Here is a 21462-nt window from a genome sequence, read left to right on the forward strand (position 1 = left end):
TTTCCTATTCCTCCTTCTTCTTCTAACTTCTTGCACGTATTCTGCTCCTGCTACTCAGAAACAATCATTTTTGCTTAGCACGCCATGTCTTCACATCTCTATGTGTTGGCTTATTCTGCTGTTCCTTCTATTTGGAACTTCCATTCCTTTTTTGATGAGTTCTCTTTCTTGCTTTAGGACCCAATTTTGCATCCCATCCAGATAGTCAGTCTCTCTTCTGTGCTTCCCTGTCGCTTTGCCTGCACCACTGTTAAAAACTTGTGTCCTGAATTATTGTTGTGTGTTGACATAGATGCCTTCTCCCTTAGGTAGAGAGCTCCTTGAGGGCAGGGACAGTACATTTTCCTCTCTGTATTCTCAGGAATCATTGCTGGGCCTGTCACATAGGAGCTTCACAGTATTTGTTGAAACCCATCTGCGGGTGTAGGCTACCTGCAGAGCCATGTGCTAGGTGCTGGAGGAGGAGATGTACAAGGCTGGTCCAAAACACAGTCCCTGGGCCTGAGTGCTTACAATATAATTGGAGATACAAGTCCTTTTCATAGGAAAAAATATCATTAAAAACCAATGTATCCTAGAATTAAGTATGAGACAGGAGAAAGCTTTGTGCGGTAGAACATGTATAGGACCGGACTTGGCTTCTGGTTCCTGTTTTACCATGAACTCACTATGTGGCCTTGACACATTATTTCTCTTCTTTAGACTTTGGTTTTCTTCTCTGTAAACGAATTTATTTGATCAGAAGCCTTGGATGATTTCTAAAGCCAGATTCCTGCTCTGACGTTCGGAGTTTGGCTCCATGGAAACTAGGTGAAGAGATGTGGCCAGAGCTCAGTAGTCTCGGTTTGCCCCCTGGTGGTCTCTCTGCAACACCACAGTCGGGGAGACAGCTGTAGGCTTTTCCCAGGGATGGAGATGGCCGAGCTCAAGCCTTGTAAACAAAGAACTGTGGAACAATGATCATTCTAGAAGAGAACCAATCAGGTTTCTCACTGGTCACTGGTAGATTGGTGTAGAATCCTCTCCTTCTTCAGAATAGAGGAACTTGGGAGATCATGCTCTCTGATCTCAGCCACCAGCTAAACCCACTTCATTTGTTTCTTTCCAAACCAGTCGGTCTTTGGGAGGCTGCTTTGTAGTCCCCCTGACTTTTTCTTCTGCTCCCATCACAGTGCTCTGTTCTGAGGCAAATTCTTCATTCTGGTCAGTATAACTATCCATCCATTTATTTATGACAAAATGGTTTTGTTTTGTTTTTTTCCTCCCTCTCACTCTTTTCCGGGAGTAGAGCCATAAGCCAAAGTGAAAGTAGTAGAAGGATTTCTTTGGTGAGATGGGGGGAAGAGATAGGCTGTGCTAGAATAAGACATGTGATTTACATTGTGAAAGGTGATCAACACTAGCCGAGAAAGAGCTGTCTTTTAGGTGTTTCACTCAAAGTGGGATTGGGGAGGGCCATTTGCCCCTTTATTTCCTTATTCTCTATATGTTGAACCTAAAGGACTTCTTAGAGCCACCTCTATTCCCTCAAAAAAAAACAAAAAACAAAAAACAAAAAAACCCGCAACTAAATCAAAGATGGAATTGATTGCTTGGACTCTTGGGCCAGAGCCAAGAGGAAAAAGAATAGGGACTCTGAGGGTAGGGAAGAGAGGAATAAAAACCAAGAAGAGGGGAGGGAGGGGCAGAGAGAAACAAAGTGAGGACAGTTGCTAATCCCAGGTGGATTTATAGGTATCTAGACAGGAAATGTAAGGAAACTAAAGAATTATTTTTTTCCACAAATGTGCTTGTTTGCTAAACAGAATTTTTTCTTTTCTGACAATGCACTGTGCCTTGAACCTTGCTAAACATTAAAGGCATGACTAAGGGTATAACATTCATTCATCCCACATTATCTGGAACATTCCAAATACTGTACCTAAAGCCTGCCCTGCCAAACAGGTGCAGCATCCATACCTTGCCTGCCTTGTTCACGCTGAATTCTCAGCACCTATATTATCTTGCCATGTAGCAGGTGCTCAAAAGAGATTTGTTGAATAAATGAATGGTACCTGCTCTGTCCAATGATATCTTAACTCCACGGGGATAGGAGGAAGGCTGCTTAGATTATTTTTTATTCCTCACTGATAATGATAGGATTGAGAGTTACCCTTTTTTTAAAAAAAATTTTATTTATTTTTCAGAGAGAGAGAGAGAACACAAGTAGGGAGAGGGGCAGAGGGAGAGGGAGAAACAGACTCCCCACTCAGCAGGGAGCCTGACATGGGGCTCGATCCCCAGGACCCTGGAATCATTACCTGAGCTGAAGGCAGATGCTAAACTGACTGAGCCACCCAGGCATCCCGAGAGTTACTCTAATAAAATACAAATCCATAGTACTCCTTTGGTCCAAACGTTAAATCTTTCAATAGTCCCCCAATATCCTGAGTTTCTCTGTAAAATGGAGATAATACTATACACACCTCACAGGGTTACTTTAGGTCTAAATGAGATAGATATATCATAGCCTTGCATGTTCCTAGCATATGGTAGTTGCTCAATAAATTCTAGGTCCTTTTATTCTCTAATTTTCTAGCCTAATGTCCAATCCAGTGTTCTAGTCACATTGAATTCTTTATCAGTCCCACACAGGAATGCCAGGAAGGCCATGCTGTCTGTCTACCTGGTGAACTTCTCCTTGTCCTCCAGAACAGACCTCGAATGTACCTCTCTTCTGTGAAACCTGCATCCCACTCCGTCTTGCTTTCTGCTTCTGCATTACCCAGTATGTGTCTCAGTTACAGGGCACGCAATTCTGTTATAATTTTTTCTGTTATAATTATTTACTTATACTTTTGCTTCTCTGTTAGGCTGTGACCTCAGGAGTACAGGGACCAAGGCTTATTTGTATTTGTAGAGTGTTTACAAAGAGTCTGGAGGAGGCGGGAAAGATGACAGAAGAGTTAGCTTTACAAAAAAGAACGGCTTCTTCCTCTGAAACAAAAGGGAAGTAACAGAAGATGACTAACAGTAAGAATGTAGCAAGAATCTTTAAAGCGAAAGGGAGGATGCCAAATCTCAAGGGGAAATCTGGTTTGACGGGGGAAGAATACAGGAAGATGTCACCCCAAGAGATGAGGAGGTTATGGGAGAGGTGGCATTGGTATGGTCTGATCCTTCTCCTTCCTAGATGTGTGAGCTCTCAGGATGGACTCAGCACCTGGGCTGGCAAGAAGGGGTTGTTGGGCCTGCAGGGAGAAACGGCCTGTCCCCACAGAATGAAGCTGAATGGACTTGCTTCACATCTGAGTCTTTCAGTCCAGCTGGAGGGAGCTGGAGCTGGTTGCTGGGGAAAGGGGAGGTTTGCAGTGATGTGTATGAGGAGTGCTGGAGGGCTAGGGTGGCGTGGAACTATTGACGCACTATGAGGAGGAGAGCAGGGAATTTGGGCAGCAATGCAATCCCCAGAAAATATGGTAGGAGTGGCAGAGCAAAAGCAGCTGGAGAGGAAGCGTTGGTTTGGAGGCTCTGCTATTTGTTCCAATTGGCATCTTTGATGACTGCATCGAAGTGAGTCTGTGAGTCCCTCTTGCCTTGGTGTTCTCTTGGTCCAGGTCGGGGCTTAGAAACAAGAACACATGCAACTCTGGCTCATTCTACTCTAGGCGGTCAGACTAAGCTTCTTAGATCGTTTTCCTTGTCAACAATTTTCAGGTGACAAAAACAACAGGTGACTTCAAAAACAACAAACCAGTATCTCCGTCAGAGTACTGTGATGCAAACACCAGAAATTGTGAGAAGTTCAAGAAAAAAGAGAATTTACTGGAAGGATACAGAGTTGACAGGAAGGCTGGAGAGTTGGATATGGAAGATGGGTTGTAACCTAGGAAGGCCAGGCAGCAGGCACCACAACCAAGTTCGTGCCTCAGGAACAATCTGGAATGGCCACCATTACTATGGTAGGGACCCCCCTACTCCCAACCCCTATGAGAGACCCACTGTGGTTGGACACCTACTGTCTCTGTTGCTCTGAATAATTCTAAACTTGTCAGTAGGTCTCGTGTCATTCCCGGAAGATTCGAAGTTCAGAGAGGGTGGCCAGGTGGCCAAGCCTGGATCATATGCCGTGTTCTAGCCACTGATATTCTCCCTGCTTCAGCTTCCTTCGTCTTAGCAGTACTGCAAATACTGCATAGAATGGGGCATTTCCTCCAAGTAAGAAGGACTTGAGGTGCTGATGGTGAACTAAAATAAAACAAAATGTCTACCATGCCCTCATCTTTCCTTTTCCTTTCCAGTTATTCTGTTTTCATCACTTGTCAATTGTGATCATAATCTCAGGCTCGTAGACTTGACACATTAGAATCATCCTCATCGCCCTCATTTTCCCACACAGTGAATAACTCTCCAGATTTCTTAGGTTTGCCTTGCCTTCTGTCCCTGCTACTGTTTTAGTAAGATTACTCTGGCAACAGCCTAGAGGAAAGAAGAGACTGGGAGAAATTGGGAGTCAGACTTCTAGAATGGTAGAGCTAAAAGAGACCTTTCAATTGATCTATTGTAGTGGTCTTATCTGGGAATATTCATAAGAATTCCTATGGCACTGAGGAAATACACATGCTGGTATTCCATCTTCAGTTTTGGGGTTCAGTAGATCTGGGGTGGAACTTCATTGTTGTTGTTGTGTGTGTGTATACATTTCTGTGTTGTGTGTCTGTGTGCACCCCGGGTTGAGAACTGCTGAATTCCAATACCCTTGTTTTAAAAATGAGGAGACTGAGGCCCACAGAGAAGTTACCTGTTTGAAATCACACGAGTTAATGAGAGGGGTAAAGGGGCCAGGACCAATCCCAGATTTCTTGGCTTTTGGTCTAGTACTATGCTATGTTTTCCCTCTGTAAAAGGAAATTTCCTGTCTTTATTTGTATCCAAGAAAGCATGTTGCATGTCTATGGTTCAGCTCTTCCAACAGTAAATAGGCTTTCGATTAAGAGCCCCAAGCTGTCAAGAGTGAGCCCAGACCAAGGGCCCCATTCCTTTTTTTTTAAGATTTATTTATTTGAAAAAGAGAGAGAGGGAGCGCGTGTGCGTGCACACGTGTGAGCTCACACACCCATGCTCCAGCAAACCAGGGGAGGGGCAGAGGGAGAGAGAGAGAATCTTGAAGCAGACTCCCCAGTGAGCACGGAGCCTGATGTAGGGCTTGATCCCAGGACCCTGAGATCATGACCCGAGCTGAAATTAAGAGTTGGCCGCTTAACCAGCTGAGGCACCCGGGCGTCCCCCAAGGGCCCCATTTCTAATTGTAGTTGGCTTGATCTCTGGATCACAGGCCTCCTTGTCAGAATCTGGGAAAAGCGTACTCAAGAATCTCAACTGGGGTGTGAAATGAGGAGGATCCATAGATAAAGGACAGTCCAGCTGAAGCCATACTTCTGTTTGCCAGGATTCTGACTGGGCCTCTGTGCACACAAGACCTTGTTTCAATTCCCCAAAGACTCTTCTTCAATTCTTGACTGTTCTTTAGCCATCTGGATCTCATCTTGGGAATCGACTTTCTTTTTCCTGCTCTCTGACTTCTACCAATAACTCTGGCTTACCACCAGTTCCGACACTGTTTCTGGGCAGTCTCATGGAAACCCCGGGCCTCTGATGTCTTCCATTCCATTATGTTCCTTTTTTGATTTTGCTCTCCTTATAAAATGTATGCTTTCCTATAAAGATTCCCAACAGGAAATGCCATTTGTTTAATGTCCTCCTGTTCAGATCTGCCTTAGTGCAAAGAAAGCAAAGGGCGGGAGAATTGCTACAGTAGAACCATCTAGGGGCGCCTGGGTGGCTCAGTTGGTTAAGCAACTGCCTTCGGCTCAGGTCATGATCCTGGAGTCCCGGGATCGAGTTCCGCATCGGGCTCCCTGCTCGGCGGGGAGTCTGCTTCTCCCTCTGACCCTCCTCCCTCTCATGCTCTCTGTCTCTCATTCTCTCTGTCTCAAATAAATAAATAAAATCTTTAAAAATAAATAAATAAATAAATAAAAAAAGAACCATCTATCAGAGGGGAGTCATTTTTTTTTCTTCCATCCCCTCTGCATCCAGAAAGGGCCTGGCATCAAAGTCTGAGCACCTCCCTTGGTGATTAACCCCAGCAGGAATGACGAGGTCAGAGCTGTCCTTTGGAAAGCAGTTCTGAGAGCTGTAGAGGATGGATTAGAAGAAGAGAGGCTGTGGGCATGAAGACAACCTATAGCAGCTACTGCAATAATCTAGGTGAGAGATGATGAGACATGAATTGGGCAGTAGGAGGGGGATGAAGAGGAGAAGATAGGTGGGAAAATAGTCATTTTCGTGGAAGAACAAGAAACTGACAGATGTGGGAGGTGAGGGGAAAGTAAACAACACTAGGTTTAGAGCTTGAGGAACTCGGAGGATAGTACCTTTAATAGGATGAGGGAAATAAGAAATAAGCTGTTTTGGAAGTAGGGTGGAAGACAGTGACTTTAGTTTTGTACACATGAGGAATGCAGACATCCAAGATAATGTTTCCATCAAGCAGTTGAATATGCAAGGCTGGACTCAAGAGGTCTGGACTGCAGATATCAATTTGGGAGTTTCAGCTGGAAGAAACTGTGAGGTGAGGGTGAGGTGGCACCCAAAGAGAGAAGAGGACTGAGGCTTGAGCCTAGAGGAATACCTACACTTCAGCCCCAAACAAGGGGGAGGGCTCAAAAGAGTCTGAGAAATTGCTGAGGGTTTGAGAGAAAACCAGGAAAGTATGGTTTTGCCAGCCAAAGGGAGGTCCGGGAAGGATGTGGAGAGGGAGGATATGGAGATGAGGACTGACAAGAAGCTGTTATTTTTAGTAGTTAGTTGCTGGTCACAGTAGGCCTGGTCACAACAGCTACTCTCACATCAAATGAAGCACTGAGGGAGGGTTCTGGATAATTCCCATATTCCCCACTCACGTTAGCTTTATTTATCAGGGTATTGCAGAAGAAATACGTGTAATTACTTCATAAAGTTTAATATCGCTCAGAATTTCCAAATCCTCTCAGTCCTCAACTTCATCGGGCTCAATAAGAGGAAATTGCAAAGACTGGAGGGTGAGGCTGAAGACTGCATATAAGGTAAACATAAATATTAATGAGGTTTCGCCTTCCGCCAACCAGACCCGGGGAGAACGTTCCCCGGGCTCACTGGAGCCCCGCCCCCTCATAAATATGTAGCCGGCACCGCCCGCCGCGCACTGCCCCGCCCTCTACTCTTCTCCCTCGCAACGGACTCTCCCTTCAAACGGGAAACAAGATGGCGGCGGCAGGTCCGAGTACTCGGGCCTCTTCCGCGGCGGCAGCGGCAGCTCTCAGTCGGCGGGGCCGACGGGGCCGCTGTGACGAGATGGCGGCAGCCAAGACTGGGGCCCCGGGCGCAGCCTCTGGCCCCGCGCTGCTGGTGTTGCCGCCACCGCTGCTGCAGCCGCCGCCACCGCCGCGGCCGGAGGAGTCGGGCTGCGCCGGGTGCTTGGAGACCCCGGGGGAAGCGGCGGCCCTGCCGTGCGGCCACTCGCTGTGCCGAGGCTGCGCCCAGCGCGCCGCCGACGCAGCGGGCCCGGGTTGCCCGCGCTGCCGAGCCCGCGGCCCCGGTTGGGCCCGCCGTCGGGCCCGCGACGACGGCCAGGCCGACGCGGAGGTGCAGGGCGAGCGCGCCCGCCGCGGCCAGCCCGAGCGCTGCCGCCCGCGCCGGGACGGGGGCGCGGCCGCCGCGGGGCCCAGGCCGGAGCAGGAGCCGCGCGCCGCGGCCGCAGAGCCAGGTGGAGCTTCCCCTCCTTCCTTTGGGGTCCCGAGCAAGGCCGAGCGCGCCCGGCCTGGCCTGGTTAGGGGGTGGAGGGTCCCAGGCCGTACTCGAGCGGCCGTGTAGACTTTTCGTGGGGTTGGAACTGGACTCTGTCCAGGTGCATCTGTTTGTGAATTTTGAACTTCGGAATGAAGTACGGACAGGATGGATTTGGAGTGGCAGTGAGGGGATCCCGCGCCTTACGGAAGTCAGAAGTTTGGAGGGAAACAGCATTCTTGGAACAAGTTAGGGCCAGGTTGGAATGGTGTGTGGAAGAAGGGTTCCGAACTTTGCAGGGGCCCTGGAGGATCAGAGAAGTGCTTGGTTTAGTGCTGGGTGAAGAGGTTGGGGTCGAACTGCCTGTAAAGACGTGGCTCCTGGGCCTGAATGGATCACTGAGAGGTGTGGAGTATCCGGAGTTAAGGAGTAAGTTGCACTTGAGGATGTGAAGGGAGCTTTTCAGACTTGAGTGTGGAGTGGGTTGAGAGAATGAACTCACATGTGCAGTTTTCACAAAGTCTTGAAAAATGCATGCTTAGCACAGAGCCTGGCACATAGTGAGGAAGCAGTAAATCAGGGTTATTTATATTTATAATAATTCCAAAAATTAATAAGCTCCAGTAGTGCTGGAGACAAACAAAACAAAACAAAAAACTGGATGGGGTTTAAAAGTTTCGTATATGGAGATTGCTTGGCAGGGGCTGCTTCTATCTCCATGGCAGTGTAGGTTTCCTACTATCATCCTGGCAGTTAAAAGTCTGTTGTAGGACTGTTGCTTTCAACTTCTTGCCTTTCTTTACCTTCCATAGCCTGCCACTCTTTGGTGCTGAGCTTGACATAGAAAGTGTCCTGTAAAAACCACAAAACAAAACTGTTATAACTTAGGACTCTTTTTGAGACACATCCAATCAAGACAACATCTACAGCTCTTTGATAAGAAATGCTTACCTAGGAGGAGATTTTCAAGAAGCATAATTAGGAAAGGCCAGATATTTGCACCTTTTGTGCTGGGAATTCTGCCATGTGTTATTTTCAGTAGGGAAAAGAAGGCGTTGCTTGTGTATGAAAGTGCAGTCTCTAGAAACTACGGGTTCCAGAATGCAGTCTGTTTTGATTCCAGCGGACACCTGCCACTGTCCTAGGATACCTTACTTTTTATTTCTACGTCTTTTTTTTTTTTTTATTTCTACGTCTTACTTTCTATATTCCTCATTATTCCTTTTAAGCTTCACAACATCCTTATGAGATAGATACTTTTATTTCCATTTTACAGATGAAACTGAGGCCCAGAGAGGTTAAGTAACTTGCCTGAATGAAAACCCAGTTCCATCTGATTCTTGCTCACATCAGGCAAGAAGGCCTCCCCAGATGTCATCTAATTTGTGGGTGCTGTGTGATGTTCTCATATGCTCTTTAATTTGCTTCAAATTCTGAGATTTGAAGATGGTGAAAAAAAAAAAAAGTATTTCTCTGGTCTCCCTACTAGTACTATTGATTATATGGTCAAAAAGGGTAGAAATTTCTATTCTTATTTCTAAAGTCTGGACTCCTCTGTGAAATAGTCTGAAATTTGATCCATGAGAGGGAGTATGGCTCAACAATTTCTGCAAACTTTTTCCCTTGAAGAAATTTGTCATAAAGTGTATCAGTAATTAAGGAAAATTATATAAAATGAGATTCCAAATTAGGATCTGTTGAATCACTGAGTATCCACCAATTACTTTATATGTTTATGAGGACTGTGATGAAAAATATTTTTCCTTAAATGTTCTTGTTGGATCATTGAGTGTATATAATTACAGGCTTATTAAGTCAAATCATTATAGAAGAATATTGCTGAGCAGGGTTTGGGAATTATCTTCTAGCTTCAGTGGGTTGGACTTCTTGAAGGTATATACAGTTTTTTAATTTAAAATTTTAATATGCAGTGTATTCACATATTGCAAACAAAAATAAAAGAAAGTATACAATGGAAAGGTTCCTCCTACCCCTTTACTCAATTTCCCACTAACATCAACATTCTCATTTATTCTAGTTTCTTTATGCTTATACATAAAAATTCAAATATATTTATTTTAGTTTTTTATCTTTTTACACGAAAGGTTGTGTATTGTATACACTGTTCTGTAACTTGCTTTTTTCATATAACAATACATGATGGAAATCTTTTCATATCACTATATAGAAGTTTTCTTTATTCTACTTACAGTTGCAAGGAATTTCATTGAATGGCTATAACAATTTACTTAACCATCTATTGGTGGAGATTTAAGTTGTTCCCAATCTTTTGCTATTATAAATAGCCATTCATAGAATTGTTAAATACACATGTATGTGCATTGTTATGGAGAGGTCACCTGTAGCTTTCACCACATTCTCAAAGGGTTGCAAAAAGAAAGCGAGGAACCATTGTTTTAACACAGGTCCCTCATTCTACAGAAGGGAGAACTGAGGCCCAGAAGAGAGTAGAAGGTGACCACAGGCACCTGGGTTGCTCAGTCAGTTAAGCGCCTGCCTTTGGCTCAGATCCTGATCCCAGGGTCCTGGGATCCAACCTGCTTCTCCCTTCCCTCTGCCGCTCCCCCTGCTTGTGCTCTCACTCTCTGTCAAATAAATAAATAAAATCTTAAAAAAAGTGACCAGCGAATGGTCATCATGAGTTAGTAGCAGATAAACAAAGACCAAAAGAGTAACCCATAAATAAGGGCTAAAATATAGCCTAATTCCCAGTTAAATGCTCATGATGGCTTTTAATAGGGAAAACTATAAAGACCAGTTTTATAAATATTTACATTGTGTTTTTGAGTGGGAAACAGCAATAGAAATAGCAATTTTAGGTATATTCAGAAGTATATTGCTTAGCAATATTCTTTTGGCATACTTAGGCCAATTGATAAAAGAAAGGTCAGGCCTGCTTTATATTACTGGAAATTAAGTTTTGTTGTCAATGCACTGGTGTTTAAGTGAAATTCTTACAGTTTTGTTGTTGTTGAAGCCCCATGGCTCTTTTGGAATTGAATTGTCTATGAAATAAGTGCAAGAGTTTGTGCTTGTTGAAAATTTTGGTTGTGTTGCTGACATTTTTGTTTTTTGCCAGCTTCTTGGCAAGCTTTAAAGTTCAGAACCTTAAGGACTCCTATGTAAAATGTTTTGTTTTATTATATGCCTTGTCAGTTTGCTTTTGGATATAGTATCAGTTGATTTGTGCAACATTGTGTGAAGGCTGTTACAGCTTTATATTCCTCAAGGAGCTGTAGCTCACTGCATATACTGACATAGCATTTGGACCATTTTGAGCAATATTCACAAGTATGTAATGAATGCCTAGGCTCTGCCAGCCAGGCACTGTGCTAGGTCCTTGGGAGACATTAGTGAATGAAATATCCAAGATTTCTTCCTCTTGGAGCTTATATTTTAAATTTAGAGACAGGCTTGGTCCATTGATTAAAAAAAAATGTAGCACACAGGCACAGATAGGTACCTTTGCAACTGCAGTTGACCCTTGAACAACAGGAGTTTTAACTCTGTGGATCCACCTATACGTGGATATTTTTCAATGAATACATTACAGTGCTGTAAATGTATTTTCTCTTTCTTAGGATTTTCCTAACATTTTCTTTTCTCTAGCTTTATTTAAGAATACAATATATAATGCATATAACATACAACATATATGTTAATCAGCAGTTTATATTATTAGTAAGGCATCCGGGCAACAGCGGGCTGTAAGTAAAGTTTTTGGGAAGTCAGAAGTTACTGTGGATTTTTGACTGTGCCAGGGGTCAGCGCCCCTTACCCCTGTATTGTTCAGTGGTCAACTGTATATACAACAGCAATACTTAAGTCTCATTGGTAATAATTAATGAATTTTAAGAATTCATTTAGTCTTTTGATTTGAAATGAAGAGTGATCATTCTAAATTATACTGCCTTTGAACTTGAAACTAAGACCTTGGGGTGCCTGTGGGTGGCTCAGTGGGTTAAGTGTCTGCCTTTGGCTCAGGTCATGATCCCGGCTCAGGTCATGGTCCCGGAGTCCCTTGGCAGGCTCCCTGCTCATGGGGAGTCTGCTTCTCCCTCTTCCTCTGTCCCTCCCCACTGCTCGTGCTCTCTCACTCTCTCTCAAATAAATAAATAAAATCTTAAAAAAAAAAAAGAAAAGAAATCAAGACCTTTTAGGACAGTTCTTTTTCTTCTACCATGGGTAATAATTGAAGAGAAAAGCTAGACAAAGGCCAATGAATGTTTTAAACTGGCAGTTAGAACTTTTTAAAAATTTGTAGTGTTAAAAGTGCATTTCAAAAATTTAATAGTACCTCATTTATCCCTTCGCTTTAATGCTACCCAATGTCCCTGTTCACTTAGGGTTAACATACATTTAAAAAATGTCCTCTTTCTGTGACAAACAAGTAGTTCTGGTTTATTACTCAGTTGGCAGACAATGTTTGCTATGTGTGGAGCCTAAATTACATTTAGGACTAATGAATAATGAAATCATGTGATTGTGGTGGAAAAGGACAAGAATTTCCCTCATCTGTACAGGATTTGTTTTAAAATGTATAATGACTCAACTTTTTATCCTTAGTGACACATACTCCAGAATTTGAGAGTGTCCTTATATGTTATACTAATGCAGGAAACAACTCAGAATGAGATGACCTCACCAACTAAGTATTAATTGCCATTGAAGGAATATCTCTGTTCTATAGAATTCAGGATTGAGCAGCAGGAATTTAGGAGGTATTTGTTTTTGTTCATTCATATTTCCACTCCTGCCTAACTTCCAGTTAATCTGGATGAGTTGCTTAGTCTTGAATTCATTTCTGAGTTTTTTTGAGTGTAGGATATAGGATATGTTTGTCAAATATCATCCCACTAATTCAATGAGCATTTTTGGGGACACATGCTCTGTAAGATAATATAATAAAAAAGATGAATAAGACGTGGTCCCCATTCTTTGAGATTCCACAGTCTAGTTGGACAAACACCTTACCAAATAACGTTATAAAGTAGTAAGTGAGGTAAATGCATAATGCCAACAGAGTATAGGAATGGGATAACTAAGAGTGGAGGAAAGCTGAGGAATTTGAGCTGTATATTGAAAAGAGTAGGAATTCATCAGATGAGGGAGGAGGGGAGGGCCATTCCAGGGAGAAGAACCTGCATGTACAAAAGCCTGAAGACTCTTGGCATATTCAGGGACTGACAAGGAGTTAAATATTGATGGAATGTGGGACTGGAATGGGGAAGGAAAAGAGAAGGGACTGTGGAAGTTAGATCACAAAGGGCATGGTATATCATGATAAAAGAATTTGGGACTTTATTCTATAGATAATGCAGAGCCCTTAAAGATATTTTTAAGGAGGGGAGGGGCAGAGGGAGAGGGAGAGAGAGAATCTTAAGCAGGCTCCATGCCCAGCAAGGAGCCCAACACAGGGCTCCATCTCACCACCCTGAGATCATGACCTGAGCTGAAATCAAGAGTCAGACGCTTAACTGACTGAGCCACCCAGGCGCCCCTGCCCTTAAAGGTTTTTAAGTAAGTGGAATGACATCATCATAATGTGCTTTAGAAAGACAATATTGGTTGGCGTATGGAGGAAAGATGTGAATAAAAACGAAGAAGGGAGTCCAGTTAGGGGGCTATTTTAGTAGTTCAGGCAAGAGATGAAGAGGGGCTGGACTAAAGCAGGGGCTATGGGGATGTTTTCCTTCAGTCATGCATTAATTTAGTAACTACAAATAGAATAGAAACATTCTTTCTCATGTCGGTGTAGTTGGGAAGATTGGTATATAAACATGCCACTGAAATGTGTAATAAATGCAATTATAACCATAATGCAAGATACAAGTGTGGAAGGCAATAAGGTACATATAAATAGAGCCAGTTAACGGAGCAGAATCTGGAGACAGATTGCCTGTATTTGAATTCTAGCTCTGCCATTTATAGCTGTGTGTTCTTGGGCACATTGCTTGACCTCTCTGTACCTTAGTTTCCTCATTTAGAAAATGGGGATAGTAATAGCAAAACCATTAAGGTTGTTGTTAAGACTAAATGAGTTATTAGAATGCATGGCATATGAAGAGCTCAATGAATGTTAGCCATTTCACAATGAAGAGAATCAAACTTAGATGGGTCAGGAATGGGTTCAGTAAAAGTTAGATACTTGACCCTGAGTATTCAGTAGGTGGATGAGGGCAGGATAAAGATGAGGGAAATCAGTATATTTAGAAGCATAGGAGTATGAAATAACAAGGAGACTTCTAGGGATTGTAAGTAGGAGTGGTTGGAGCAGAGTACATGTGGGAGAGTGGAACGAGAAGGAATTTCAGAAATAAGCAGTTACTGGATAATAGTGGACTTTGAATGCTGTGCTCAGGAGTAAGAATCCACTGAAGAGTTTTAAAGAGGAGTTCATCTTTGCATTTTAGAGTGATTACTCCTGTGGGGTTAATGTAGCAAATGGATTGGAGAGCCCAGATTCTCTTTTAGCAAGATGGCTAACTGAGATAAGAAGACTCCTCTGCTACAAATATCCAGAAAAGCTGGATGATATTGAACTAACAATTTTTTAAAATGCATTCCTGAGCTTGCAGGAAAGACAGGAAAATCTCCAGGTTCTAGAAATGCAAATGAAACTAAAAACCAAAACTTTAGTAAGCCTTGAACTCATGGTGTGTTGCCCTGGAGCTGGGTGTGAAGGGGTGGGGTGAGGGGTTATTTCTGGTTTTCTATTACTAGTGGACTGAGTTTTAACCATGTAGAAAAGGGAACCAAAACTAAAACTTGTGCACAAAACTGGGATTCTTGATGTGCATTCAAAGTGAAGGAGTGGACAGAAAAAAATCTTCCCACTGACACAAGCCAGTAATAAGAAATCTTGTCTTGATTTGCCTGGGTTCTATGCAGAGAGGAAGTGGGGAAAAAAGCGTCTCTGAAAAATTAAAGCACAAGACATATGCCTTGCTTATATTTGGGATCTGAGTTTCTGTTATATGGTTTAAGTATCACCAGGCTGAGAAATTAATAAAAAGAAGCTGGCTCCAAACTCGTAATACCCCTGGGTCACCTGGAGAAAGGAAAAATAAGACTCCAAGGGGTACTCCCAACTTGGGCCAGAAGAGATTCTCTACGAAAGAAGCCCAGCTGAAGATGAACTTATAATTAAATGTGACACATGAGGAAACCATTTTCTAACATAAATGAGAGTTAGCAGATATAACAAGCAAGAGGATTATATCTCCGGAAACCAGGATGGTAGAGTAGCAGCTTGAACGATAATTTAAATTAGCACATTTTAAGTGACTAAAGACATTAAAGAACTAATTGACATCCTGGAAAATGAATAAGATGTTATGAAATAGGTACATTTGAAAAAGAGCTAAACATAATGAAAAATATAGTCAGTGAGGTTAAAAAAAAGCTCCGTAAATAAGCAATAGCTTACACAGATGAAGAGAAAATTAGTAAGCTGGGAATTAGATATATGGAAATCCTGAGAACACAAAACAGTAAACGATGAAGGAAAATCTGAAAGAGGTGAAGAAAAATGAAAGATCAAGAAGACCCAACATCTAATAGTAATTACAGGAGAAAAATAGAATGAGGAGACATGGAATTGAAAGAGACGCTGACTTGAGAATATTTCAGAATTAATAGAAAGACATGAATCCTTAGGTTTTAGACTTAAGAGGCCCTAGAAATAATTAAATGAACAAAACAAATAACCCCCACAACTAAACACGTTGCAATGAAACTACAGAACACCAAAGGCACTTTAAAAAGCAACCAAAAAGGAAAGACAAAGGAGCAACAGACCAAGAGCGGACATCTTGTAATCAATCAACAAGAGAGGCCAGGAGAAAATGGAATAATGTCTTCTAAGTGTTGACAGAGATCTGAATTTTGTACTCAGCTAAGTTATCATTCAAGAGTGAGGGGAAAATAAAAAATATTTTCAGATAAAAATACAGAGAATTTACCATGCTATTTCTGAAAGAACTATTATACTGAAGAATGTACTTCAGGAAGAAAGAAATGTAACAGGGGAGAAAGTAGGATACAAGAAGTCATGGTGAACAAAGAAATAGGTACGTAAACTAAGCCAACATTGACCGTATAAAACAAAAATAATTATGATTAATTTGTGGGGGCCAAAACCAAGGTGGAACTGAAATATTGGACAAGGATAAGGTGTAAGCTGGGAGGGAGAGTGGTCGGTATTAAAGAGTTGTAAGGTTCTATATATAGTTCAGGAAGATAGAGATATTGATTAACTTTAGGCTCTCAGATGCATATTAAAAATTTAAGGGTAACCACTAAAACAAATACTATGCATAACTTGATCTGCTGCATTTATATAGAACCATATCTTTCCCAAGTTAGAGAATATATGTTCTTTTTAAACGAATATAGAACATGCACATAATTAGGCACAAAGAAAGTTACAACAAATACCAAAGGTTGCTATATAACCATGTTATCTGACCCCAATACAGTAAAATTAGAAATTAATGACAAATATAACCAATTCCCCTCCCAGTCCGTGTTTGGAAATTAAAAATGCAAAAACAAACTTCTAAAGAATGTATGGTAAAAAAACATCTAAAAAATGTATGTAAAAGTAAATCATGGAAATTGGAATATATTTAGAATTGAATAACAGTGGAAACAACTACCTCAAAATCTGTGGAATACAGCTAAAGCAAAGCTAAGGAAGTTTAAGTGCCTATATTATATTTCACTGAATCTTAAGATGCCGTCTTTTGTAAGATGCACTATCATTTTCCAAACAATGCTTTCCTATCACCTAGACCTTTTAACTTTATGCTTCCTGAAAGAGCTGTTATAAATTTATTTAGATATAGATTTAACCTATCACTTGAGCATATATTTATAAAAGAAAGTGAAGTAATAAATTAGTAGGATATTCCTGTTCACGATTCTTCTAAATTTGGTTTTGACTGAATTATAGAGGTTTGTGTTTTCCTATGTAGTATTGCTTACTATGTCCTAGAGAACGTTGGTGATACAGCATTTCTTAAAAGAGTGCCCCATAGCTATCCCTACCATTTTCTTTGACGCTGCTGGCACGCATCAAGTTTTGAGGCTGATGCTTTCTTGAGCTTGCCAAATGGCTTCAACAAAAGGTTTTCAGATGAGACTCATAGTTCTTCCTCAGATGGTCTATAATAGGCTTGTTGGCTAATATTGAGAGGTTACAGTTGTCCAGTCATGCCACCAGGGATAGCACCAAATCACTACATTTTTTTTTGCAAGCTTATTCTTTAATTGTCTGTGTTTATACATAAGCAATGACCGTGGCATCATCACTGCTGCCTGACTGACCGTGATTATAAGACTTCAGTTGTAAGAAATATCCCAATTTCAGAGGTGTTAATATGAAAAAACGTATGTCCTAGAATCTCTAAGGTATTTGAATTGAAAGACTGAAAATTATTTTTTAAAGATTTATGTATTTTATTTGAGAGAGAGAGTACAGTGGGGAGAGGCAGAGGGAGAGAAAGTCTCAGACTGTGCATGGAGCACAGAGCCCAATGCGGGGCTCGATCTCATGATGCTGAGATCACCAGCAGCACCAAAACCAAGTCAGAAGCTCAACTGCCTGTGCCACCCAGGCACCCCAAGACTGAAAATTACTGAGTTAAGTGGCCAACTGAAGGAGGAAAGTAACAGCAGATTAAATCCAAAGGAAGTAGAAGATAGGAAAGAATAAAGATAACAGAAATTAATGGAATAGAAAACAAACAGTGAAGAGGATTAATAAAACCAAAATATAATTCACAGAAGATACTAATATAAGATTTATATTACAGACAAATCTCTGGCAAGATTGGTCAAAGAAAAAGAAAAGGAGGCATAAATAATGTTAGGAGTGAAACGGGGAATACAACTATAGATATGATAAATGTATAAAAACACCATAAATATGGAATATGGAATTTTATGCCACGAGTTTGATAAGTATAAAATAGTCAACTTCTTGGAAAATGCAACCTGTCACAGCTTACTCAAGAATAAATAGAAAATATGAATAGTAATGTAACTAAAGAAGAACTTGAACAAATAATAAAATCTGTAATATGGGGATGTAATAAGCAAAATCCAGAATGTGGGAAACTGCAGGATACATGGCCCATTTTCTTCCACAAATACTGTGAAGAAGAAGAGGAGGAGGAGGGGTGGGGAGGAAGCGGAAGAAGAAGAGCAATGGAAGGGAAACCTGTAGATTAAAAGACACAACAAATTTAAGTGTATGAATTTATTTGGATCCTGATTGAATACTGCTTGGATGTTTGTTGGTATTAAAGATTATGAAATGTTTTGAATTAGTTTTCTGGTTATATATTTTCAGAGTCCTTTAGGAGAGATACTAAAATGTTTAAAGGTAAGATGATATGATATATCTGGGATGTGTTTCAAAATCATTCCTTCAAGGGGGGTGGGGAGAGGTAATGATTAGGGGATTAGATGAAATACAATTGGCAATGATTGATTGTTGAAACTGGGGGATGGATAGGTTGGGGTTTATACAGGTCTCTCCAATAAATATTTGAGACTTTTCTGTAATAAAAAGCAGAAGAAAAATTCTACCCATTAAAGAAGCACCAGGCACAGGGTTTTACAGGTTACCCAAATAATGCAGGATGGGTGATCCTTATGCAGACTATTCCAGAGAATAAAAGTGTTTCCAGATTCCTTTTGGAGGGCTTTTATAACTTGATATCAAAATCATACTAGGACAGGGTAAGGAAAAATACTGGCCAATCTCATGAATGTATATTTTAAAAATCCCAAATAAAATACTCACTAATCTAGCCGTACATTTAAAAAAAAAAATCACAACCAAGTAGCATTTATTCCAGGAATAGCAATTCAGTTTAACATTAAGAATCTAATGTGGGGCGCCTGGGTGGCTCAGTTAAGCGTCTGCCTTCAGCTCAGGTCATGATCCCTGGGTACTGGGATCAAGCCCCGCCTTGGGCTCCCTGCTTCTCCTCCGTCTGCCTCCTCCTCCCTGCTCATGCTCTGTCTCTCATATAAATAAATAAAATCTTCAAAAAAGTAATCTAATATAATTATATTAATGAACTAAAGGAAAGTAAAATCATATGATCATCTCAATAGATTCTTAAAAGAGCATTTGACAGAATTTGCCACTCATTATTTAAAAAGCTAGAACACTTGGAATAGAAGGGAACTTCTTTTTTAAGTGGAACTTGTCAATAAGGATGTTTAGTGGCCAAGAACAGTCAAGACCATTTTGGAGCACATTGCTTTATCAAATATTAAGCTATTATAAAGCTGTATTAATTAAAACAGGTATTGGTGTCAGGATAGTTGGATAACCGGTGTTAAATAGGTAAAAAATCAAAAAATAAAGAGTCCAGTAACATGCCCTCATATATTTGAATTTGGTAGATGACAGGTGGCATTACAAATCAGTGGGGCAACGACACCATTTTCAGTTGTGTAGTTAGCTAACCTTATAGAAAGCAAGAAAATAATAGATCTTTACCTCATACCATATACAAAAAATTAATTGTCAAGGTCAAACTATAAAGCTTAAAGAATACTAGAAGTATTTCTATGAAAATGGGGTAGAGAAGTATTCATACAAAGAGCATAAAGGAAAGATAATTTGGACACATTAAAGTAAAACACTTTAGTATGATAAAAGATAATATAAAGTAAGAAGATAAATCACAGGGTGGAAGAAAATATTTTCAATGAAATAACTGACACAAGATTAATATGCAAAATATATGAGGAACCACAAACCACTATGACAGACACCTCATTAGAAAAACGGTGAGGGGGGCGCCTGGGTGGCTCAGTTGGTTGAGCAACTGCCTTCGGCTCAGGTCATGATCCTGGAGTCCCTGGATTGAGTCCCGCATCGGGCTCCCTGCTCGGCGGGGAGCCTGCTTCTCCCTCTGACCCTCCCCCCTCTCATGTGCTCTCTCTCTCTCATTCTCTCTGTCTCAAATAAATAAATAAAATCTTAAAAAAAAAAAAAACGGTGAGGGGATTTGAATAGACATTTCACAGAGGAGGAAAACTGAAAGGCCAATAAATATCTGGAATGATGCTCACTATCATTGGTAATTAGGGAAATGAAAGTTATTAAACCAATGATGAAAGACCATCAGACTGGCATAATTTTTTTTTTAAAGATTTTATTTATTTATTTGAGAGAGAGAATGAGATCGAGCATGAGAGGGGGGAAGGTCAGAGGGAGAAGCAGACTCCCTGCTGAGCAGGGAGCCCGATGCGGGACTCAATCCCGGGACTCCAGGATCATGACCTGAGCCGAAGGCAGTCGCTTAACCAACTGAGCCACCCAGGTGCCCCAGACTGGCATAATTTATGATCAATTATTTGATAATAATGGAGAACTGCATGCTGCTGGAGGAGTGTAAGCTGGTAAAACATTTTGGAGAGCAGTTTGGCCACACCTAGTAAGGTTGAAAGAGATACATTTCTTGCCAGGTGGCAATTCCATCAGTTGGTGTCTGCCCTATATATGAATGTGTGTATGACATTTATGACATATATTCATGTATATACACAACAAAATTTTAAAAATGCTCACTATAGTACTGGAAAAAGTAATAACAGCTGTCCCTGATAGGAAAAGGGATAAATTACGGTTGAGACAATTATTGTTTGTCTCTCCAGAGAAAACCATTGTCAATAATTATACATTTCCTGCCAGACTTTACTAGCTTTTTTACAGTGCATAATTACTATATATGGCTTTTTAATGATAAGAATTAGTAGAAGAAGTGGTTTAACTTTCTTTTGATATATAGGGTCAGATTAATGATTAATCAGTTTGGTGATTAAGGAAAGTTCTGTTGCCTCAGGATATCACTCTTATATCCTGTATCTAAAATTCAATACATATTCTCTTTAGGTCCCTTATTCTTATGGTTCTTTTAAAATGCAGGTACTTCTGAAGGAGAAATAGATAAACTTGTTCATGTAGGGTAGGGAGGTTTTATCAGATTTATGCATTCTTCAAGTTGGGATAGTTTTGGAGAGGGAGTTAGCATTTATGGAATTTACTTTGTACTAGGTCCCATATGTTAGGTTTTACAGTTTATTTACTAGACATTTTAGAGTACCCCATCTGTATAAGCCATTGAACTAGATACTTAAAAAGGATGGACTTGAAGAGAACAAGGATGTTTAGAGGAGGAACATTGAAGGAAGAACAGTTATCTTTCACACTTAATAACGGTGCCTCAGTCTAATTTAGAAGACTACATTAAAATAAGTATTAGACAATTGTGATGAAGATATGTAAGGAGTGTTTGCTGATTATTCATACTAATAAAGATGATGCAAGACTGTCTAATTTCAACATCTCACTATCCTTCCTGGTTTTCCAAAGGAAATGGATAGTATTACTATGAAGATAGTTGTATGCAAAAGCAGAGCTGGTTTATCCCAGATTGATACTTTCCATAAGGCTGGTATTAGCTGTTTTGATTGGAAAGATCCTTAGTTCTCAGGCTAAGTAAAGATTCTGTTTATAAGATTATACTCATTCATTCAACTCTTTTGTGCCTATATTATAAACTGACCCTGGGGAACCTTGCAGGTCCTTCTTTTTTTTTTTTTTTT

The 21462-nt window shown here is 40.9% G+C and overlaps 1 protein-coding gene across 1 annotated transcript in view; it reads left to right on the forward strand.

Moving 5' to 3' along the window:
- The first annotated feature begins 7284 nt into the window (after positions 1-7284).
- LOC102728164 (transcription initiation factor TFIID subunit 9-like) overlaps positions 7285-21462 on the forward strand; it is a 15503-nt gene continuing 1325 nt past the window's right edge. The window contains 1 exon segment of the mRNA XM_081797328.1: positions 7285-7786. Coding sequence (XP_081653454.1) covers positions 7285-7786 — 502 coding nt within the window.

The sequence above is a fragment of the Leptonychotes weddellii genome, chromosome 11, assembly GCF_054177405.1.
Source record: "Leptonychotes weddellii isolate Sample4059 chromosome 11, ASM5417740v2, whole genome shotgun sequence".
In the NCBI taxonomy this organism is placed as follows: domain Eukaryota; kingdom Metazoa; phylum Chordata; class Mammalia; order Carnivora; family Phocidae; genus Leptonychotes; species Leptonychotes weddellii.